Source organism: Clarias gariepinus, chromosome 14, assembly GCF_024256425.1.
Source record: "Clarias gariepinus isolate MV-2021 ecotype Netherlands chromosome 14, CGAR_prim_01v2, whole genome shotgun sequence".
In the NCBI taxonomy this organism is placed as follows: Eukaryota; Metazoa; Chordata; class Actinopteri; order Siluriformes; family Clariidae; genus Clarias; species Clarias gariepinus.
The window spans coordinates 28,324,602-28,349,790 of NC_071113.1; the positions used below are offsets into that span (position 1 = coordinate 28,324,602).

General features: G+C 39.1%; 1 protein-coding gene across 5 annotated transcripts in view; it reads right to left on the reverse strand.

Moving 5' to 3' along the window:
• Positions 1-1,419: 1,419 nt before the first annotated feature.
• thrab (thyroid hormone receptor alpha b) overlaps positions 1,420-25,189 on the reverse strand; it is a 155,999-nt gene continuing 132,229 nt past the window's right edge. For all 5 annotated transcript variants that reach the window (XM_053511120.1, XM_053511117.1, XM_053511121.1 and 2 more), the window contains 4 exons: positions 17,772-17,977; positions 9,686-9,832; positions 7,979-8,237; positions 1,420-6,469 (listed from right to left, as the gene is read on the reverse strand). In XM_053511120.1, the coding sequence (XP_053367095.1) occupies positions 6,219-6,469; positions 7,979-8,237; positions 9,686-9,832; positions 17,772-17,977 (863 nt within the window). In that variant the 3' untranslated portion in view covers positions 1,420-6,218. The remainder of the gene's footprint in view (positions 6,470-7,978; positions 8,238-9,685; positions 9,833-17,771; positions 17,978-25,189) is intronic.

Consider the following 25,189-nt stretch of genomic DNA (forward strand, 5'->3'; position numbering starts at 1 on the left):
TTGTATAATTACTGTTTTTACACGGTGATGGGAATCCGTCGTCATGACTCTCATCATCCGCGTGCTTTTCTTTTCTCGGCCTCTCGAACGTCCAGTACACGAGTGTTGCATATGCGTGACAAATCTCATACTGAAGTAATCATTTGTTTTTATTTTATTTTGCTTTTTGATAGTTTTTTTTCTTTTTCTTTTTTGTAAATTTATTTACATTCTTGCTTATGGTCAGAATGAAAACAAAATAAAAAAAAACTAAACAAACAAAAAAGTAACAAAAAACAAAACAAAAACAACACAAAATTTAAACAACTGCACCTTGCAGGCGGATTAACAGACAACAGAATCTCAGTTTGTTGTTGTGTAATGTCTGTCTTTTTTCTCTTTTCCGACAGTAAAAGTCCACTCTGCTGGTGACCTGAAGTGAGGTTCTGGTTTCCTGGGCTCGCTTAGAAACCCAGTTCTGTCAGCTACATTCAAGTCCATGACACGCTCTATGAACTTTCTCTCTCTCTCTTACACACACACAAACTCATACAGGTACACACTCGTACAGACCGATCGATCGCAGTAGCTAGCTAAGCTGAGTGTGTTTGTGTGTATAGGTGTGTGTGTGCACACGAGCATGTGCCGATCTCATGACACACACTCGCTGCACTCGAATGTAAGTGCCTCGCTGATAAGCGCATCCTCCCAAGTTCATTTGAGTCTTGTGTTGTGTGAGGTATGAGAAGATTGTGTTTCAGGGTTTTTTTTTTTTTTGTATTTTCAGTCTCTTTTGCATCATTTTTTTTCTGCTTTTTTTTAAAGTTGCGTTCATAAAAAAAAACAAAAACAAAAAAAACAAAGAAAGGAACAAAACATTTTTTAAAAAATTCCTGTCATATCTTTTGCTGTAAATTCATCATCTGGAGAGAAGAACGGACACTCGGACAGACAAACAGACAAACAGAGCTGCGAGTTGGCTTTTGCTTACTTACAAGTTATTTGTGAGGTGAAAAAGGAGGTGAATATCTCATCTTGAGGTTTTTTTTTTGTCTTGGTAAGTTTATATATATATATATATATATATATATATATATATATATATTTATATATATATATATATATATATATATATATATATATATACTGCACGCATGGTCAAAAAAGTGACTACGGCGTTTTTTTTTTTACTTACATAGCAGATAAGCACCATAAAACTGACGAACGAACGAACGAACAAAAAAAAAATCACATCAAGATAAAGGAAAAAATAAAACAAAAAACAAACAAAACATAAAAAAACAACGATAGCTCCATTTTCAATAAAAAAAAAAAAACTTTGTTCTGGAGTCCTGAAACTTTTTGTTATTATATATATATATATATATATATATATATATATATATATATATATATAAAAGTTTGTTAGAATTTCTCCATGTTCCTTTTTGTTGTTTTTTTGAAACTTTCAAATAAAATTCCACTTGAAAGGTAGAGCAGCTTCATCGCCCCCAGTTGTTACGCACGCTGACCCGAAACCGATAACGTAACTCGGCAACGCCCTGGTCGCCACGGTGATTCGCGCCCGGCATGCGATTTGGTTTCTTTTGCTTTTGAGGCCGAATGAAAAACAGCGATGAAAGTGGGCGTGGGATATTTTATATTTATATCTTTCTATATATATTTTTTTTTATATAATTATATATCCGGGATACATCCGACTTGAAAAGAAAAGACGAATCCTCTGTTCTGGATTTGCTTGGAGATCTCTGAATCTCTCTTGTTCATATTCACTTGGAGGTGATGGTTATGTGGGCGTGGCCAGGGATCGAGGGGAGGGGCTAATCCACCGGGTGGGGTGAACAAAGTTGCACACAGTGTACTGTACTGTGCGAGCCACATTTTTGTGTTTTGTTTGGAGTAGTAACATGGTGGCGGTCGGTGTAATACTGATTCTGAGAGGTTTCTAAGGAGGCGTGGCTTCTCACGCATATATATATATATGAATAAATTAATGAAGAAAGAAAGGAACTGGTTCTTTCTGAAGAGAGTAAAATGTCGTGGTTTTGAGACAAATCACGATTACGCCCACTTTCGTTTACGCTGACTTTTTTTTTTAAAAAATGTTTTTTTTTTTAAAAAGAAAATATTCCAAACGCGGTGCTGCTGATGATGTCGTTAGACCGAGCCTTCGCGGTTTCGGCCTGGCGATCTTCGTGGGATCTTCATTTATTATTATTCGTGGGATCTTCATTTATTATTATCTTTTGCCTCCCTGCGAATCCGTGGTTGCTGCGTGATTTTTAGAGCGACAGCACTTGCTCTTTCCTTTTCCTCTTGACAGACAAAACATTTCCTCTTTCTCTTGCTTTTAATTTCCACTCAAGTCGGCGTCCATTTTTAATGGAATGGAAACGGGGACTTTCCAAAAAAAAAAAAAAAACCTTCCAATGTGGTCGATTGGTCCCGCTTATTTATTTTATTTCTTTTTTTATTTTATAAAAAGGAGTACAAAAAAAATCATTATAACAGGAAACTGTCTTCTGTTGTCCTCTCAGCCTGGCTTCGAGTGAAAAAGATGGGACTGAGGATGAGGATGAGGATGAGGAATGGTCGGCCCTCCTGTCTACAGTGGTGCGCCGACGTGAGGGAGAGCCGAGTCAGTGTGTTCGTCTTAGATTCAGGGATTCCTTTGTGTTCCCGCTCGAGAATACATCAGTGTGTCTTTCACAATCTGTGTATGTTTGTATGTGTGTGTATATATGTGTGTGTGTGAGAGAGAGAGAGGAGGAGGAGGCTGTGAGGTAGCTGCTCTCTGTTCAGAGGTGAGGTAGAGCCTGTCAGCACAGAGGCAGTTGTGGAGCCACAGCCAGAGGTGTGCCCGAACTGAGGTACGAAAAAAAAAAATCATAGTTAAACAACAATACCATAAAAGAGTCAGTCCATTATGTCGCTAGCCTGCCTGCCCTGTCTACACTCATCACTTCGTGTGCGTGTGTGTGTGTGTGTGTGTGTGTGTGTGTCACACCTAGAACGACGTCTGTTTCAAGGGAGAAGATGGAGATGGTTTTGGAGAAACAGCACCTTAGTGCATATAGTAATGAGGCTTTACAGGTTTCTGAGGTGTGTGTATGTGTGTGTGTGTGTGTGTGTGGTCAGTCTGGGAGGAAAATAATACTATTCAGGGCTTTTACTTAGCCTGGTTAGGATACGAGCCTGAATTTATTTCCGGGTTTGTAAGCGAGGAACTCTAAGCCTTAGTCGTGAGTTACAGAGACGTTGGTTGCTATGGAAACGAACCGAGCGCCGTCAGCTAGTTAGCAATACGGATATTTATTTTTTGCGTTAACGTTTATATAAAGTTTGTATTATGTCTTGCTTTGCTCTACAACACATCAGGAGCAGGGTGGAATGGGGACGAGGTACGAGGGCGGGGTTACAAAGTGAGGGTATTGAAGGGCAAGAGGTAAAAAGAGTAGAGCTAGCAAAAAAAAAAAAAATGTAAACTTAATAATGATCTGGTTTATTTTGGACCGTTTCCACGCAAGAATAGTTCCAGTCTGCATGTCGTATGAAGTAGCATTGCATATCACGGCATTACAATAGAGTGAATTAAACCAATTGCGAGACTAATTTCAGGATCGCACCGGTCTTGTTTTGTTAGCGTATTTAATATTTTTGTTCATTTTAAACAACTATTTCAAAAAAATTAAAGCCCCTTCAACCATTGAAAAGCTTATAAACAACCCCCAACAATATTCCGCTGTGTAATTCAAACAGATCCCACGAATTCAGTGTTAAGCTGCCTCAGTGTTTGCTTTCAACCAGCACGTAGCATTCTGGGCTCAGAGTACGGACATGGAGTTGAACACAACAGCCTCAGCGTCTAGTGCGACATGTACCATAAGCGCTGGATATACCGCGTATACTGTTGCTTTCAAAGCAATAAAAGCAAATGAACCGAGTGTTGAGGTGCTAGCCCTGCACGATTACATCACTCGCCAAAACCAGAGCTCACTGTCTGCCCAGTTCACTGTTATTTCTAATTGACGAGTCTCTAAACTGAGCTGCATTTAAGTCCCTCCTTAACGTTCCGGGATTGGCTTCTATTTCAGAGCTATGGTAAACTGACCAATCACGGACGAAAATGAATTCTTCTAAATTATAAAGCAGAATGTGTTTTTATTTATTTTTAAAAATTGTTATTTTTATATCATATTCTGAATGCCAGAATGAGCCCAGTGTTGCGTACTCCACTGTACTTTAATGCGATCCAAAAACATAATGATCAGTCTCCATTCCAGCTCATCATTCAGTTCACGGTTCTTCACGCACTACAGCTTTAGCATAAACTAAGTGCGGTGGGTTACTCGATATTAGATACCGAAAAAAGTTAAAGCTGTTCAAAACGTTCAGCGCTAACGGGACTCTACCTTTCTGTGCGAAACGGGGCTAAGTGCTAACGGTAAAGAAACAACAAATTGAAAAAAAAAAAAAAAAAAAAAGTAAACGGTTAACATCTTGTATTCGGTTTATGGTAACGTTATGAAACAAGATATATTTTTCACATTTAATAAAAATGAGGCTTTTCTGCAGCGTGTTAAGCTTAACCTTGAACCTTAGACCTTAAACGTTTAAATATCATTAGCATTACAGAACAAGTGTTCTGTGTATTAAGCTCTCCAAAGTGTATTTTGTATGGTTAGTCATTTAGAAAGGCTAAGACTGTGTTTTTATACTACGCAAAAGTGCACAGTCTAATCCAAACATTTATTTTATTTCGCAGTGTATCAATTTTTTATAAAATCTCACGCAATTAAGTCAACTGTCTAATTTATAGCTATAACGCAGTTTCCTATGTGGATCTGTTAAGTGCTCAAAATGTATGTACGTCTAAAATGAAACTTTAAGTTAGCGTGGCCTAAACTTTTCCTGTTTTATTTTTTTCAATTAATTTATTTATTTTAAATGAACCCTACCACTATGACCCCGGGAACACTGGAGAAAAAAAACAACAACAACAACCTGAGAGGTAGAAATGTCAGCAGTGTCAGTATGGTTTGTGAATTTCTCACCATCCTCTTTAGTTTATATATCGCCTCGACTAGAGTTCACTACAATTGTGCGCTCACGTTTGTTTGAACCTAGTCAAAGGAAATAAATTTAGCTAGCTATATGTCCTATATATTGGCACCCTAACCAAGCAGCTGCTGAGGATGAGTGAACGCTGTGTTTGTGTGTGTGTGTGTTCACTCCGGTTCTTCCTTCTTGTATTTGGTTCGCATTTGTTCGCATTCAGTTTCGTTATAGTACGGATGCGAATATGATGGCTCAGATAACCAGTGACGCTACAAACCCAGGGGTCCACCAGGCAGAACCACAAACAAACACACACACACACACACACACACACTCTGAAGTGCTCTATATATCCAGGCGAGTGTACATACTTTTAGAAAATTCCTTCTTTTAATTAAATCCAGCACCTGATTCAGTTGTGAACATTTTTCCTCCCAGCCAGCACACCGGCTCATTACGATCAGCGGAATGAGGTCTGTTCGAGTCGCGCTACGACATCTCTACTACTACTACTACGCTGATCTGCTTCCTTGTGTGTGTAAAAAAGAAAATAAAAAGAACGTCAGAGACACTGGTGGCCATCGTTAGTGCTACCAGGATGAATTCTTCGACTACTGAAATAGCCTGACCACTAGCTAACACCACGTTAGCGCTAGAATAGCGCCTGATTTTTGTACACACCCTGTGCAACAGAGCTGCTCTGAGTAGCTGGTGTGGGAGTAGTGTGTGTGTGTGTGTGTGTGTGTGAGTTGAAGTGTTTTGACTTGAGGTTAGATATATGTAAGTGTGTATGCATTTTGTATGTGTGTATTTGTGTCCATAGCTGCTAAGGTTCAGGTTCAGGTAGATCAGTCTAAGACGTAGCGCGGAGACAGAAGGGCCACCTGTAAATCGGTCCGGCGGACAATAAAACGTAAAAAGAGCGAGAGGTTAGACGCTTGGTAAAAAGCAAAATGTAGAATAAATAGGCGTGTTTCTGTGAAACGCCGCAGGAGAACACAAGCCCCGGAGAAGGTCCTGCCTCTGCCAATCTGCCATGATGCTGCTGGTGCGTTGGACGCGTGGGAAGTCGGACAAACTGGGACCAGGACTGTGGGACGGAGATGGTCAAGGGTGTATTATTTTGTTTTTAAATAAAGTTGCCGGGTTCTTCCTAGCGCTCACACGTCCTGGTCCTCGAAGACCTCCAGGAAGAGCGGAGGGAACAGCTCGGTGGGACACTCCACCTTCATGTGCAGGAAGCGGCTGGCGTGACACGCGCCGATCATGCGCAGGTCCGTCACCTTCATCAGCAGCTTGGGCCAGAAGTGGGGAATGTTGTGCTTGCGATAATTGATGTAGTGCTCGAACGCCAGCAGGTACGTCTCCTGGCACTTCTCGATCTTCTCCATGCACGTCAAACCTGAGCGGTCTGGAAATGAGAAAAGGAAAAGAGGACAGAAAATGAGTCGGTGAACTGTTGAACAGATGAATTCAGACTAAAGTGCTCCCACGCTTTTCACTTTTTTCAAGTTTTCAAGTCATGAAGGTGTCGCTATTGCACAAGTCTCTGGGTGATGCGATGTGCCAAAGTCTACATAAACTGTAACGACGACGGTATAATCCAAGTTACTTACCTTGTATAATAACGTTACAGAGATAATATAATATTATATAACATTATATATTGTCAAATAAAACACCCGACCCAACAATACAGACGAGTAAGGGCTGCTATCAAAGCACCCTGGTCTTCAATAACACCTTAGCAGCGCCCCAGGCTGATCGCCTACGTGACATGCCGTATTGCTGCAGTAACTCGGTGTAAGGTTTTGTAAAATGATGTGAACTTTCCCACAAAAGTTCACACACATGCCCATAAAACAACCCCCTCATTGCACTTCCTGATCCCTTGGGTGGAAACACTTCCTATAGCCCGTGTGCTGGTGAAGGTTCATAACCAGTTTGTGTCTGCTGGAACCCTTTCGTCTAACCCAGAAAATGCTAACGTATTTCTCATCGTCTGTCTCTGAGTCTCTTTTTGATTTACATGTTAATGACTGATTCTTTTGATGTACGGGACATATGTGACACAGGGCACCTGGCCAAAAGCTTAAATACACTCTTCTGATGATAAACAAACATCTTAAGACACATCATGCGTGTGTGTGTTGTTCACACTCTCTCGGTTGATTATATATCTTTGGAGATCGATCTATCTATCTATCTATCTATAAAACAAGTTAACAAGTTAAAATATATGATTTAACAATAAAAAAAACTAATTCAGTTTAAAATATCTTGAACCTGGCCCAATTTATTTGCTTAATCTTCTTACAAAAACCAAATATATTATTTCTATAGTTTTAAGTACTGTTTTAAAGTTTTTAAATGTACTTATTTCATAAGAAGCTACAAACACTTATAGATATAAAATAATCTGCAAACAGTACAATAAAATTTAAATCTTAAAAAAGGGTAAAAACATATTTTTGAATGTATTTTGTAATAAAATCTTTAATATGTAAACTTGTATACTTTTACATGTAGTTTTTTTGTAATATAAATAGACGGTGCTACATCATCAATTTGACTACATTTAGGAAAAAAATTACTTGCTAAAATTTAGAATTTTTTAAAAATAATATATAATAAATTTATACATGAATTGTTTCTAAAAAATATTTCGTTTAAATGGTGAATGATTTAAAAACAGATTTTTTTTAAAAACCACAGTAAGTGTTTAACACCTTTTTTTCTCACAATGTAAAATATATATATATATTCATCAAAATATTTTTAAAATTTAATCTTAAACACTTTGACATCATCTCAAAATCAAAACCTTGTATTCTTTTTCTTGTATGTAAACCTCAGGGCGTGTGAGGTACAGTATTCATGGCCTAAACACCAAGCCGACCCTAAACCTTGCGTGTTGTACCTGAGCTCATGAGCAGCACGGCCTGCAGCAGCGCCACCTCCGTGTCGTCCAGGTTGAACTGCGCGAGGCTCACGCCCAGGTCGAAGATGGCGTCGGAGACCACGCCCAGACCGCCGTTCTTCAGCTGCTCCCTTTTCACGGCCATCTCTCCGCTCAGCGTCAGGGTGTCGCTCTCGGGGTCGTACCTCACGGCCGCTCGCAGAGACATGATCTCCATACAGCAGCCCTTCAGCAGGATGATCTGATCCTCACAAGGCAGCTACACACACACACACACAACATCAACTTTAATTACAGCAGAACTCAACAATGGGCAAAAAAATAAACAGGACAAACCCAAGAAATAAGACGCCTGCTTTATTATCAGCACTCGGTACCCGAGATCAGTTGTGTTTCAGGGTCCAGAGCGTCACACACTCCTCAAGGACATTTGGCTTCCTGTGTAAACACACACTTCTGCTTCTCTTTTCACATCATCAGGCAAGCCTTGAGGAATTGCTGGCCAAGAGTGTAAATAATAGATTGTGTTTACCGGCATAGATGTGAGTCAAAAATAACTTCCACTTCCACATGAGAATGTCTGGCTCTCATTATACACCCCAAAAATGTAATCTTTTTCATTTCAAGAGAAAATATCTGCACTCTTGTTGAATTTATTACAATTTCTTAAATAACACTATAATAAACCAAATATAAGATTATTAACCTTATCTCTGGGGAATTTTACAAAATTGTTAAACAAATACCTCTCTCGTTCTATTGGCAGATAACTTTTTAGAAAGTTTTTAGTTTTAGGAATTTCTTTCTTGAGAGAAGCCAAACTGTCTCCAACAGAGCGAGACATTCCTGCCTAAATTTTTTGTAAACTTTGACTTAGAAATAAGCTTTAATAATCTCATATTTGGTGTGTTTTAGTGTTATTTCAAGAAAGTGGAGATAACTTTGACGAGATTCGAGAATAATTCACTTGCTAAGATGTCATGTTTTGCAGCGCACTTCCTGTTATTTCAGCTGTGTGAGCTCGGCCTCGTACAGAGTGTTGGAGTCACCGAGTCCAAATCACTTAGTTATTCACGGCTGATCGTTATTCATCCTCATACACGCGAGTACGAAGAATATACACGTCTTCCTTTCTTTATGATCAACAAAGACTGACAAATGAAATGAGATAATTCGGCTACAAAGAACGCCACTGCTAGTTTTTTGTGTGTTTTTGTTCTGACAGACTCTGGATCATCAATAGATTTATATTGCACTTCTGGATTTTTTCAAACAGACCCATAACTTAACATAAATGAGTGATTTAATTTTAATGTCCGCCTGGTGTAAAGAAAACTGTACAGGTTTTCATTTTGTATGAAATACGAGACGTGAAAGATCTGGGAGACAGTAAGGATCATCTCCTCTCTTACTCACGGCCGAGACGCCGAGCAGAGAGACAGCGACTTGATCTTTTCCCGACCGCGGCGTTTGAAGGAGTGTGTACGTTTAGCGTGCAGACAATAACAATGTCCTTCCCATACGTGCCTCTGTGTAGTCTACACTACAGGAATGTACACACTCGGTGTTTAAGGTGCGCGGCTCGTAGGCTAAATATGGACAGCACGGCTCATAGCAAAGACCGATGTAGCGCCGCGGAGAAACATTCTCATCCTTCAGCCTTTAGACGCGCATCTAGTCTCTCGAAGAATGTGCTTCATTACGCACCTCTGAAAACATGGGCAGTTTTTTGGCGAAGTCGACGACGCGCGTGATGGCTGGCGTGATGATCTTGGTGAACTCGCTGAAAGCCTCCAGGTCGACCTTGTCCCCGTCTGACGTGGGGGCTACAGGAGACTGGCCGATGTCTTCAGGCTGGTAAGACAAACACACGCACAGAGCAGTTAGAATCCAACATTTAGCACAGAACATCGATTTTGCGAACAATATACTGCGTTTTTCAAAACATCATACTTTATAATTTTTTTATTTCCATTCCGTCACATTGAACCATGTTTCCACTACGTCGACAAAAAATTGGGTGCACACAGTAAAAACTTGGCAGGAGCGCCAAGAAACCGGTAAGGAGTTAGTATTGACGTGAAGCTCCAGTGCTTTTTCTGGACACGAAACAGGAAGAACTTAATAACGACAATAAGTAACAACTGCATTACCAATTTAACGGTGTAACCAACACCTCTCAGGGACGTCATTCACACGCATGGCCCAGACGGGAAAGACGGCATTAATGGTCGTCATTGGGGCGCTGCTACGTCTCACAAGGATCTCTTTAGACCCTGGTAGGTCCATGCCACGTTGTAAAACTCTAGAGCTTAGAGCTACCTCAGCTCCCTGCACTTCTGATTTAACTAATTAACTAATTAACAGTGCTTTCTTAATTGAAGTGGGTGTGGGTGAGCAGGAGAAACGGTATAAACTGCTGTTCTTCAGGGATTCACTGTTGAAGACGACAGCAAAAAGTTCTTATTAGCTTCTTCTGGTGCTTCTTCTGGAACAAGTGTGTCGCAGTATTTATACCAACCTGACCGGGCGCCATGACAACACAGCAGTTGAGAACTTGACAGCGACGCGGCTAAGTAGTACGAACTTGAGAAATGCACGTGTTTTTTTTTCCTTCCCATTTTGACCCCGTTCCTGCTGCGTTCTTGGATATTTTTAGGATGCAGTGGGAACTCCGTGCTCCTTGTCAGAGTGTGACGGGGGCATTAGTTATTTATTCAGATTGACACAGACCATACATGGTTCTCAAAATCTATATTACATCATGTGTAAGAATGTACACTATATTGCCAAAAGTATTTGCTCTCCTGCCTTCACATGCACATGAACTTGAGTACCATCCAACGTTTAATCCATAGGGTTTAATATGATGTTGGCCCCTACAGCTATAAACAGCTTCAACTCGTCTGTGAAGGCTTTCCACGAGGTTTAGGAGGGTGTTTATGGGAATCTTTAGCCGTTCTTCCAGACACGTATTTATAAGGTCGGACACTAATAGCCACCCCTAATTCATCCCAAGGATGAGGATTGCGGTCAGGACTCATCCATGTCCTTGTGGGCTGGATTTTCAAAAGTTTCAAAAGGAAGACTCCGCCCCCTTACTTCCAGTGAAAGGAACTTCAGCATACCTGAGAGATTTTGAACAACACTCCTGAACCTTGTGGAAAGCCTTTCCAGAGAACTGTTATAGCTGCAAAGAGGGCGGGGCTAACATATTAAAGTTCATATGCATGTGAACCCAAGGCGAGCCAATACTTTTGGCTATATAGTGTATATTAAAACAAAGAGAAAAATAAAATAAAGTCATTATAGCAAACATAACGTGTTGTATAAACATTGAAGTAACTGAACACAGACAAGGTTGATCCTGTGTACACGCCCACTTTTGGCAGATGCTAATGAATATTAACGAGGATGCAAATACAACGGTCTTGTGACAAGATGTCAGAAACCCAAACAAGTAAAGGTATTTCTTTCTTTCAGATTCCGAAAAAAAAATCTTGCATGCCTTTTAAAATAAAATTTTATTTTGCGAGTTGTTGTGGCTCTGTGTCCGCCATGATGGTTGGGCCTAATTAGCATAGTAAAAGTACAGGCTGCACAAAACAATTTTCAAAAATGATGTATTTTTTTTATATATGTGCAAAGCCAGGATGATATCGATATCATTCATCATTTTTATTAACATTCCTCCTACTTTTTGTGTACTTGTATAATCCGAATCAATCTTTAATGTTGTGCGAGTTCGATCCTGATATCATTAAGCCTACTGGAACTCTTAACACTCGTTACCTCACCAGCTTCTTTTAAATGAACATTAATTAAAAAAACAAAACAAAGAAGAATGTAAAGCTCTGTAGTATAAAACTTCTGACACTGGAGACTCCTTCCAAAATGTTCCATACATTCAGGTTTTACAAAGGAACAAAAACATACACACACACCATGTGCTCTTACAGGAACCTTCTATCAATGTCATCTCAGCTTTATGACATCATTAGATAACTGATTATTTTTCTACAACAGCGCACCCTTAGCTGTTTCCGTTCTCCCATATATACGCCATTCGTTCATAAGGCGGCCAAAAGTTCGCCGTATGTAGTTGTAGATCGACCTCGCGATCAGGTACGCTGTTGTATTCATCATGATAAGAGTAACAATTCTACATTCTATGGAACTTAATGCACAGTATTGTATATTATATAGTAGGGAAAGGTGTGGCGCAGGGGCTCGTGGGATTGTTCAGCTCCTTCCTGTGGAGAGCGCTTACCAGTGATTGATTGCTGGTTTCTGAGCAGACAATAGCCGCTTGTGTTCAGCTCCAGGAAGGACGAGGAGTCAGAGCGGGAGTGCAAGTGGCTGTGGAAAATCAGCAGCGTGGTCACTCGGGCGTATCGGGGACACGACGCTCGCTGTCTCAGAGCTCGCCCGCGCGATCATTACGGTTATTACACACATCCTTAAACTTTACCCTCGCGCGTTCTGTGAACAGTAAACACTACGAGACAGATGAGACGTGACGGGACGGGACGGGACGCCGTTCGGGCTGTGTGTACGGACAGGAAGACAGAGTGTCAGGGATCGGAGGGGAGGGGAGGAGACACAGAGACACAACACACGCATGGCTTTAATCAGCCTTCGGATCTGCAGCGGGACGAGAGCCAGCACTGCAGTGGCTACTCTGACATCCCACAATCCACTGCAGCTGCTGTGTTCCATGAGAATCGTTAAACACACACAGTGCACAGATTAAAACATTTAACATGTTATTTGGAAAATTAGTTTATGTTGAAATCCTCAAATACCACAATTTTAGGCAGGGGTTTAAACAAGGTAGTTAGATATTTCTCCTGATGTGACCTCATATAAGACAACCCCCCCGTTGATTTACAGCTTTATCAGACGTTTACACTGGAGACTCCTTCTATAAACAATAAATAAACATCTGCTTTCAAAAAACTTTACGATATCAATAAATATTCATCCTTTTTCAAATAAGGTTTTATCAATAATTTAAAAAAAATTACAAATTACAAAACGAGTATAATATAACTTAATATAAAGGAGCTGTGTTACTTTCGGAGCTAATCAACACCTTCTGTCCAGCTGTTCCTGATTACTCAAGTAAAAAAAAAGAAGTGTTTTTTATTTTATTTTTTATGGCTCTGTAATGTCACTGGTGTGATCCGAATGAAAGTTTACAGCATGTTTTACAGCTGCTCTTAAATTCAATTGCCGGTCCTGAGTGTTTATTTTTTATTAAATAAACTAAAAAAAAAGGCGGGAATATGACGGAGGTGAAGGCGTCCGCCGCCGGGTGTGTGATTCTGAGAAACGTTCGCAAAGCACTTCCTTAATCGACGTCCAGACGTCCAGATTGTGTTTTGATTGGCTGGAGAGAGTGAGTTTTGGTAAGCCTTTATAAGAGAGAGAGAGAGAGAGAGAGAGAGAGAGAGAGAGAGAGTGTGTCAAAAAAAATGCACAGTTCAGTAGGGAAAAAATGGAGTGACTGACCACATGGTCTCTCTCGCTCTCACACACACACACAGACAGACACACAGAGACACAGAGAGACATAGAGACAAAGAGAACCCTCTGGTGAGAAGTTTTATTATTTAGCATTTCCCTTTTGTGAATGAAAAACACAGGAAGAGGATGTGTATATCAGAAACAGTGAGGAGAGAGAGAGAATAAAGAACAGAACAGAGATGCAGACAGACTGGCAGGGAGACAGAGAGAGAGAATTAAAGTGCAAGACAGAGAAACAGACAGACATTAAAGTTAAACAGAGAAAGAAAGAGAGAGAGAGAGAGAGAGGAGATCAGTCAGTCAGTGGGGTTGTGACCTGTTTTTCTGATATCGTAGTTGTGGGATGTAATGATACAGACAGACAGACAGACAGACAGACAGACAGACAGACTAAAAAATGTCATCAGCTCACTGAAGAAACTGAGACACAGACAGATTCTGATTAAACACAGAGATCACGATTTATAATCTAACAAAAGAAGGCAGACCAAAACCCCTAAACCCAAAAAACAGCAAACCCTGAAACACACACACACACACACACACACACACACACACACACACACACACACACTTCTGTCTGTTCTTTTGATTTCTAATCAGATCAGACGCAAAGATGAAACTCACAGGCATCGTCCCAGACTCTGGGCTGAGGTTCAGGGCAACACAAAGGAAGTGTGTTTGTGTGAACGCACTAAATCACCTTCTAATCTAATCTTAACCAATCCTAATCTAATCTAAACCAATCATAATTCCAAACCAATTCAATCTAGCATTATATTAGGACTGGTTTAGATTAGATTAGGGTTGGTTTAGTTAAGATTAGGATTGGTTTGGATTGGATTAGATTGGGATTGGTTTAGATTGTATTAAAATTGGTTTAGATTGGATTGGTTTAAATTAAATTAGGATTGGTTTAGATTAGATTAGGATTGGTTTAGATTGGATTAGATTAGGATTGGTTTTGGATTGGATTATATTAGCAAATCCTAATCTGATCCAATCTAAACCAGTCCTAATCCAATTTTAACCAATCCTAATCTAATCCAATCTAAACCAATTCAATCTAAAACACTAATCCAATCTAAAACACTAACCCAATGTAAAAGAAACTAACATTTTAATTACCTCCTAATCTAATACAAACTAATCCTAACATAATCTAATCAAAACAAAGCCTAATATAATTTAATAAAAACTAAAAGATTAATCACCTCCTAATCTAATCTAAACCAATCCTAATCTTATCTGATCTAAATCGATCCTAATCTTACCTAGTCCTAACACTATTGCAATAGTTTATACATCTATGAGATTTATATACTTTAATTCATTAATTTATGTAATGAATCCACTAATTGAATGTATGTGTTTTGTGTTAATTTTATTCCTTCTTTGTTGTTGCTGTTTATCTTTATTGCTTGTTACCTTAATGTGCTTTGGCCATAAAGTTTAAAAAAGTCAAAGCAATAAAACACCCTTTGAACTTGAACTATATAAGAGAGAGAGAGAGAGAGAGAGAGAGAGAGGGAAAGATCAGTCAGTCAGAGCGAGGTGAAGACGCAGCGGTTTTATTGCTTATGTATCTGAGCGCTATAAATGTATATATGAGGGGAGAGAGAGATCAGTCAGTCAGAGTGGTGTGTGTCCACGCTGTAAACATGCAGATGAAGGTTGTAGCAGTTTAGGAGCAGTTTTATACGATTTCTAAGCTGAAGAAAGAAAATGGCTTCTTCATATCCTCACCTTTTTTCTTTCTCCAGACCATCTTAAGGTTGGTGTGTGTGAGTGTGAGTGTGTGAATGAGTGTATGTGCGAATGTGAACAGCAGGGTGTCTACGCTGTGTCGATGTGAAGAAGAAATGAATCTACTACTAATTAGGGATCAGCAGTCACCTCCAAATACAGTGTTATATAACGATACCTCGGTGCCGATTCAATCAGTATTGCGATTCTATTCCCTAAGTATAAATATCACGAATAGATTTTACCTTCACCAAAAAAAAACAAAAAGCTACATTGCTACTGATTAGCATGCATCTCCATCATAAACCATAATTAAATATTTCTGAACAAACTTCGCCAAAAAAATCACTCCTGTGAATAGTTCAGAGTGCGCCACCTGTAGGATTGTAATAACATTGCAATGTTTTACCTTCTCGAACGCCTCCAACGTCTTGAGCGTGTGTTTGTTTGATTGTGAGCATGTGAGCATGCGTGGCTTCTAATGCGAGTGTTTCGAGCCTGTTTTTAGACCGGTGTGAAAGTGTGTTATAAGTAGGTTTGAGACTAATTTCCTCGGTTTGGAGAAAATGACTGATCGCAGGCTTTTTAAACACACGCAACTTTTAATAATGTAACAACGTCAAAAGGCGTTTCCGGTCTCGTGCACTCGGCACAGAATCGATTACGTCCAATGTGATCGGTCATGTCTGATCAAACTGAAAACCTGTCAATTTCCAGTCACTTACAGACCAACATGTGCGTCTCTATTAGAAATCATTTACAAATAAATTTTGGAGTCGGTGTGAAGAATCTCAATTGAATATTTTTCTCCCGTCTCTATAGCTAACACACCAATCTCATTTAACATCAGACAGGAACAGACATCATAAACTAAAATCCTCAATCTCTCCTCCATCCCTCCTTCCCTACACATTCTCTCCTCCAGTGATGAAGTGTTTCCAGTTTTCTCTTTGCACATCTGTCGTTCAAGCTGCCTCTGTAAATCCTCCTGACTTTTACTCACCGTCTGCTCGGAGACAGAGAGCGGGACACGCAGCGAGGATCTGTCTCACAGTGTCGGCGCAAGTCAAGCAAAAGTGGAGCAGAGGAGCATAATGAGCAACACACACACACACACACACACACACACACACACACACACACACAGCACTGACAGAAATAATGGAAGATATGATAGACAAATCTATTGTACACACATCACATTCCAACACTGATACACAAATGCAATAAACAATCAGCGGATTTATTCTTGTTGTGAAATTTGCATCATTGCTCAGTTGTTGTGCTGGAGAACACACAGAACACACAAGGTCTATTTAAGTATTTATACTCCGTTATATCCAGTAAGAGAGAGAGAGAGAGTGAGAGAGAGAGTCCCATGTGTCATGAGTTTGCCCTTGGTCTATATATTTAATCATCTCTGCTTAGGCTACCACTATCTAGCTTCTTCTGCTTAGCCATGTTTGCCCTTCTGTGTGGGTGTGTGTGGGTATATTTACAGTATATATATAAAAAAAACCAGATTGGATAATAAAAATACAAAGGGAACCCATCAGGTAATACTAATAGACCCAACTAAAGTGAATCTGATCTGCACAATAACTTGGCACGGGTTTTACAGCGGATACTCTTCCTGATGCGACGCTCTCATTTTATCTGAGCCTTATCGGCATTCAAAAAGTAATTAAACTCTTAAAGAAATATATGAAGCTTTTAATCCATGCTGATGAATTTATTCTTGTGGGTTTTTGTAAAAAGTTGTTACAGAATACTTAGTGCATGGCTTTTTTGAGTCACATGAGAAGAAAAAGGGTGTTTTTTTTCTGGTAAATTAGTGCAAATTGTGTCTTTTTTTTTGCAAAACACTATAAATCCCATTCCCACAGTTTTGGAACTACGGCTAAAGCAGCCTGTAGTCATGTTTGTGTAAATTTAAGTATGCACTTTATTATCATATGTCAAAATTTGAATTCATGCTTTGATTGTGATTTATTTTTTGTGTAAAAAAGAAAGTAGTGGCAGAAAACCTTTTTAGTTGCAAGTGTGGTTTAAAATCATGAAACACATTCCAAACAATAAACAAACTAAAATTTACAGATTTGTCCACCTCCTGCTCTACGAGGTTTAGTTTCACTTTAATACATGATGACAGCACATTATAATAGAAGTCCATGACTGATGGGGAAACGGCAATGATTCACTGTAGCTGCTGTTTTGCTAACTGGAAGTTTCATATCACCAATCATGTGAACGAAACAAGCTATGTAATTAGATACCATGGTTTGCCATGAAATGCATGAATTGTCACATTTAAAAAAAAAAAAAAAAAAAAAGGATATATCACATTTTGCTAATTTTTTAAAAACGTTTTATTACTTTATATAACTAAGAAAAACTATTTAGTCTGAAAATGGTGTTTTATCTTATTTTGCTATAAAACCCCATATATCCTTCTGTTTATTTATCCAGTAGGTTCTCAAACACACACTAAGAGCCTTATTGGAGAACATCTACTTACCAGGAACTTGCGTTTCTGTTTCCAGTGTGAGCCCTGGGCGTTAGTGTGGCGATGAGCCTCGGTGACGATGCGGATCAGCTCCCACTCCGTAACTGTCGGCTCGGGCCGGTTCTGTAGGGTCTTCACCATCTCCTCTTTCTTCCTCTTCTCCCGGTTCTCCTCGATGAGACGCCGTTTGGCCACTCGCTTCGCCTCATCCAGGACCACTACACAGAGAGACAGCACACGCGTCAGAGTGGGTGATCGTGGCACGAGCTCAAATAAAGACTTGACTTCAGCAGGCGCTTTAACCGTACAAATAAACATCTCATGTGAAAGCAGTGTGAGTGTGGAAAAAAAGCTATATTTAATAAGAGAAGTCCTAATTATAGCTGTTGTGACTGCAACTAATATATCCTACTAAGAGTGTGTTTACAAATAATAATTTAATTTCTGTAATTAAGTCAAGGCACGGCCGGTATAACATATTACAATAAATGTTCAGTAGCTGGTTGCTGATTATTTATTTATTTAACTTCTCACATATTTTTTAACAAGAAGAAATCTATTAAAATTGGTGAATTCTTCTGTACTATTGGTTCAAGTAAGGACAGAAAGTGATTTTAATGACTGCAAACAAGGTTTTAACGTAACAAACATGTAAATGACCATAATGACTAAATTAACCTTCTCAAAAGGTTATTTTCTCAAAATAACCTTCTTTCTTTACTAGAAATTACTGTAAAATGGGTGAAGCTCAAGAAGTTTCATAGATGTAAATAGATTTTACATTTTAGATGTATTACATTTTTTTCTTTGTTTAATTTTCAGACATTTTAATTTTACTTTTATTTCAAGAGCAAGTTTACATTAGATGAACCTAAGAAAAGTGCTAAACATCAACAGTACCTTATCATATAACAAGGTAAAAATTTAATTCTATTTCTGTACTGTTTTAAGAATTAAACATCATCAAAGCAGCTTTATTAAAAAAGATGTAGATTTAAAAATATACAGTAAAAAACTAAATCTACAAATGTATAACTTTTCCATTTGCAAGTAAAAACTTCCTGAAAGACCTCAAGACTCAAAAAGGAACCCATTCTCATCAAGGCAACATATATACAGTATACACTCACCTAAAGGATTATTAGGAACCCCTGTTCAATTTCTCATTAATGCAATTATCTAATCAACCAATCACATGGCAGTTGCTTCAATGCATTTAGGGGTGTGGTCCTGGTCAATACAATCTCCTGAACTCCAAACTGAATGTCAGAATGGGAGAAAAAGGTGGTTTAAGCAATTTTGAGCGTGGCATGGTTGTTGGTGCCAGACGGGCCGGTCTGAGTATTTCACAATCTGCTCAGTTACTGGGATTTTCACGCACAACCATTTCTAGGGTTTACAAAGAATGGTGTGAAAAAGGAAAAACATCCAGTATGCGGCAGTCCTGTGGGCGAAAATGCCTTGTTGATGCTAGAGGTCAGAGGAGAATGGGCCGACTGATTCAAGCCGATAGAAGAGCAACTTTGACTGAAATAACCACTCGTTACAACCGAGGTATGCAGCAAAGCATTTGTGAAGCCACAACACGCACAACCTTAAGGCGGATGGGCTACAACAGCAGAAGACCCCACCGGGTACCAATCATCTCCACTACAAATAGGAAAAAGAGGCTACAATTTGCACAAGCTCACCAAAATTGGACAGTTTGAAGACTTTGAAGTTTGAAGAGTCAGAATTTGGTGTAAACAGAATGAGAACATGGATCCATCATGCCTTGTTACCACTGTGCAGGCTGGTGGTGGTGTAATGGTGTGGGGGATGTTTTCTTGGCACACTTTAGGCCCCTCAGTGCCAATTGGGCATCGTTTCAATGCCACGGGCTACCTGAGCATTGTTTCTGACCATGTCCATCCCTTTATGACCACCATGTACCCATCCTCTGATGGCTACTTCAAGCAGGATAATGCACCATGTCACAAAGCTCCAATCATTTCAAATTGGTTTCTTGAACATGACAATGAGTTCACTGTACTAAAATGGCCCCCACAGTCACCAGATCTCAACCCAATAGAGCATCTTTGGAATGTGGTGGAATGGGAGCTTCGTGCCCTGAATGTGCATCCCACAAATCTCCATCAACTGCAAGATGCTATCCTATCAATATGGGCCAACATTTCTAAAGAATGCTTTCAGCACCTTGTTGAATCAATGCCACGTAGAATTAAGGCAGTTCTGAAGGCAAAAGGGGGTCAAACACCGTATTAGTATGGTGTTCCTAATAATCCTTTAGGTGAGTGTATAGTATATACTGTGCAAAAGTCTTTACCCCCCATTTCTTCATATTTTATTTTTAAAGAACCAGAAAATATGGTATTTTTAACATAGACTCAGCAATGGTTCTGTTAAGTTGTTAAGTAACCTATAAATCATTCAAGCATGGAATAGCATCTAACTTGAGGCATAAACAAGTGAGAAACTGGTGCAGCTGATAACAGATTATCAGGCCGGTGATTAGCGTACTGCTGAATTCTAAGTGGTTGGAACAGACGAGGGGGGAAATGAGGTTGCTGCTGAGGTTGTTACATGAACAACCAAAAAAAAAAAAAAAAAAAAACACTCAATTTGTACTTTGGGCACTTTGCAGTCTGTCGCAGTAAAAAATTTGTTCCCATTTCTTTCCTTTTAATCTACATCATTTAATTTAATACAAAGTAATAAAAAGTGGCTCGAGACTTTCATTTTTGTATTTTACATAAAACGGAAAGACACTTAAAGATAATAAAATATGCACAGTATAAACTGCCTTCATAAAACAACTAAGTGGACGCATGGCACAAAAATACTAAGCATTATTATGTACAGTCATATACAAATAAAATTATGCATATTAAAGTAAGATTTCAATCCGCTCAAGCATATTTCACAGTCTAGCTGTGTTATCCTACAAGTTATCCTTGTATTTTAATAGACTGTGTATATGGAGAGTTATTTGATTAATTAATTTAATTGTTCTACCTGAAGTATAAGAACTAATCAGGTTACTGATGTACTGCGGAGCCAGTGTGTAGAGACTTAATTGTTCTAAAATCAATTCCATTCTTAACCGGAAGCCAGTCTAGAAATGCCATGACTGATGAAATTTTTTCTGTTAATTAGGCACCAGCAGCTGCATTTTGGGAAAGTTGCAGACAGGAAAGTGAAAATGGAAAAGCGTTCACATAAAGGAAAATTCAATAATCAAAGCATGATGTAATAAAAGCATGTAAATCTATACCCAAGTCCTGAAACTTTTAACCTGATTTTAAAAAGATTTTAACCCTGGATGTCTTATCTGATAAAAGGTACTCTTTCAGACAGTTTATTTGTTTGTTAATTTTGAAAGAGGAGTTTTTATGCAGTGAGACACTGAAGGTCAGGGGAAAAAAACCTTAAAGTGGTCAGTGATCATTAAATCGCTCTCAGAAGGACTAACAATAGCTACGTTTACACTGTCAGTTAAATGTGACCCAAATCCGATTTTTTTGCTCATATGTGAGACATATCGGATATGTTCTATGTCCATGTAAACAGGAAAAAAACGCATGTATTCCGATATTTCGAGATGGGTTTCAGGCCTCCTTCATATGTGGAAATGAATCAGATATAAATCAGATAGGTGCTAATAATGTGATTTTCGTGTAAACAGACAGATTGGATTTTCTGAGGCATTGTGTTCTGTACGTCATTAAAACTGCGACTTCTTCTCTGGTGGAAGCGCGTGTGAAATGATAACATTGCAGGTGACATGGAAGAGAAAAAAGCTCCCCGCCTTGTGTTAATGCTTATTTAGGCTAAATAACACTAAGTAACGAGTGTTTGGTATTTGCACAGGCTGCATTTATGGCGTTTTTTTCCTTCCTCTCCGTTTCAAAAACATGGTGGACTTTTCGTCGAACTTTGCATATATCGCAGAGCTAGAGCTAGCGTCAAGCATATTTCGCCTTCGTCCATCTTGGCTAGTGTGTAGCGCAATAACCTCCCTTTAAATATGTGTGATGTTTTAGATGGTATGGCAAGTGTAAACGCGTGAATCGGATATGGGTCATAGTTGAAAGAACGTGTAAACAGACGGTCAAAAAAATCAGATATAGGCAACAAATCAGAATGGGCATCAAGACCGGCAGTGTAAATGAGGCTTATGACTACTTTGGACTTATTCTTAAACTTATAAGCTTTTTGTTAGCTATGACTTTTCATTGTTAAGAAGCTCATTTAAATAGACATTGAAACAGCGTGATCAGGAAAAGAGTGAAGAAGAGGGCATGTGAGATATAAAAAAATCATTATCTGAGATGTGTTTCAGGTTTAAGATTAACACCACACACTTTAAAACCTGTGTTATCTTTTTAAAAAAATATGAGGGGAGAGGGTCAAAAACGGGACCTTTACAGGGGGTCAAATACTGTATGGGGCCTTTATAGAATGGAGATCCCTTGGGTTAGGTTTCATCTGCATAACAATGATATGAAATTTTGTGTTTCTGGAAGACTTTACCCAGTGGAAGCAAATATACAGGGAACAAAATAGGGCCCAGAATGGAGCCTTGGGGGAAACCATAAGCAACAAGAGCTCAGGATGACATAAACTTATCTGTCTGATTAGAAAGCGTATATATATTTTTATATAGGTTAAAAACGCTTTAACCTGAATCCCACTTAAAAATCACAAGCGTCTAAAAGGATGTTCAGCATAGCTGTATCAAATGTAGCGGCAAAGTCAAGGTAATTACTCTGAACAGGCTAATTCAGAATAGCTAGCAGAGTTGACAATAGTTAGAAGAGTCGACTCGAACATGATGAGAACTTGTCCAGAATATCAAAATAGTCCCCTTACTCTAAAACTTTTTATAGAAACAGCAAAGTCGAGACCGGGCTGTAATTACCAAGTTGTCTGGTCTGGGTTAGCCTTTCAGATTAGACAATCAGCTACAGGTAAAGATGGTCAGAACCTGACAGTTACTACAGGAACAGATTTAACCTAGATTGTCCAACCTCAAATGTTCTACTGCAGATCTCTCATCAGTAGAAGTCTAAAAACTCTTATCATGATGTAGTATTTTTGCCATATTAACTGCCCTTACTTCATTTTTGAACCCAGATATCACTTTTAGTTTTTTTCTAGAGGTGTTAAATATCACACAAGGTATTACTACCAGCCCGATGAGCTGGAAAATATGGTTCCAATAATATCCAAGCAGGATTTTTCACATTAAACAAAGGGAAAAAAAGTTTAAAAAACCTACGACTATTACGGCTAGAAAAACAAGGAATGAAAGATGAGCTTCTAAGTGCTGTGGACATCACTGAACAAATCCAGCTGTAGACTTTAAAGACAAGACGCTTGCTGGCAGACGGTCTGAGATCCAGCACGGATCAAGATCCCGATCGAGAACAAAGTCATTGAGTACAGTTAAGCCCCGAAAACGCTACAGAGACCCGGCTCTGCGGCCTCTTTATGAGAGGACAGAGTCCCCGAAAAGGAACAACTTCCTTCATAAATCTTTAGGACATATTGTACAACTTCCGCAGCTGCCAGAGGGTGAAAAGTTACTAATTCTCTTTCGAGGGAGGAAGCACAGCAGATGGAGAAGTAAAATGGGATAGAGTGTAAAAAACAGCTTGAGGAGAAGAAAACAGAACTCGAGATCTTGATGCTTTAAGGATTTGGTGGAGAACATGAGGAATTATGGAGAGATGATGATGATGATGATGATGATAAGAATGACATTCAGACACTTTTCAAATCAATTCTCTACTTTTAAAATAAAACAAGTTTAAGATTCTACAGAGAGAACCTTAAAGAATTTTAGCATGTTAATTTGTTCTACTTTCAACCAAACATGTATGCAGAATCTAAAAATATTCTTATTTTTAATTATTATACATTGTGTCTTATTTCCCAAACAGGGCAGCCCAAAAGTCAGCATCTCTACACAATGAAATAAGCAATGTTTTTATTTTTATTCCGACCTAAGATGGCTTCAAAACCTAAACTTTTTTTCTTTAGGCTGATCTGAGGTCTGTAGTCCATGAGAACCAGACCCAGAACCATCGCGGCACTAAAGGAGGAAATCATCTCAGCATGTCACCATGTCAGACTCACACAATTGAAACATTTGCTCTAATTTATACTCTTCAACATAAGTCTGTGTATGGAGCCAGCGTTTCGAGCCACACTGTATAACACAGGAATCCTGGATGTTCGTATTACAGGCGAACTTGATTTCCTTTCATGGGTTCAAAATACTGGGTTTCTCCATAATAAGTAATCCTTCTTTTGTGTCTTGTTTTTCATTTAAACTTCATGTGTTTTTGCTTCTGTTTCCCCCCATACTCCACCCTGACATCTCACTGAGGGTTTGTTCCCTGACTGTGATCTCAGTGTTTTCTGCAAAAGTCTTACTGTGATTTTCCTTCCATTAAGTCTAAGCCTTGATTTCTGTATCCTAGTTGCACATTTCGCTTGTTTTCCTGGTTTCTGACTAGCGTCTTTCCACCTGGGGCAACATTAAGTGTGGCACAAAAATGTCTGACTGCCTCATCTAGATAAAAAGCTTCATTTCAGCGTGGCCATAGTCCCCGACTTATGAACAAGTTCCGCTCTGGGAGCATGTTCGTAAGTCGGACTCGTTCGTAAGTCTGACAAAATGCGTTTTGTGCACCTTTAACACAAATATACAATGTGAAGCCTAAAAGACAAACAAACTTAAGTTTGTGTTCGTTGTTTTGGTTTCACATTATATTCTAGCAAAACTGTGCCTCCAAATCGCGAGAGGAATCCCGATGATAAAGGGAACCCAGGAAGAGGGGGGTCAGGGGAGGACAACGCTATGTGTGTTTACTGCGCACTTAAGCGAATGACATTTCGTCTCAGAGCTGTATTGGACTGTGAACTCTGTTTTGTTGAGGCTTTTCCGAAGACTATCACGTGTTTCCTCGACCGCATCATTTCAAACTGCTCGGCCAATCAGCTCTCTCTAGACCTCCGGCTGCAAGAGGTTACAGCATCACCCGGAAATCGAACTCGCGATCTCCAGGTGATGGGTGAAGCCCGCTTACACCACATACAATATACTGGACTTTAGACATTTTATACATTCACTTATACACTAAACATATTGTACCTAATTGTAAATACCGCTATCAGTGTCTATTTTTTGTACAATATAGTGAGCTACTTCTGTTTTTACGAATGTTAATACGCCTGCGGTCCGTTTGTTTTTCCGGAAAAAATATGCAGCGTAAAAACTTTTTGTCATGAGTTCTGCATTATAATGCATTTTAGATTTATAGTCTTAACAAAACAAACCGAGCTGCTGTAAACAAAATATTCATATAGACAGTAGTGTAGTAGAATAACAGGGTTAGGAATTACAGATTAAAGAACTCAGC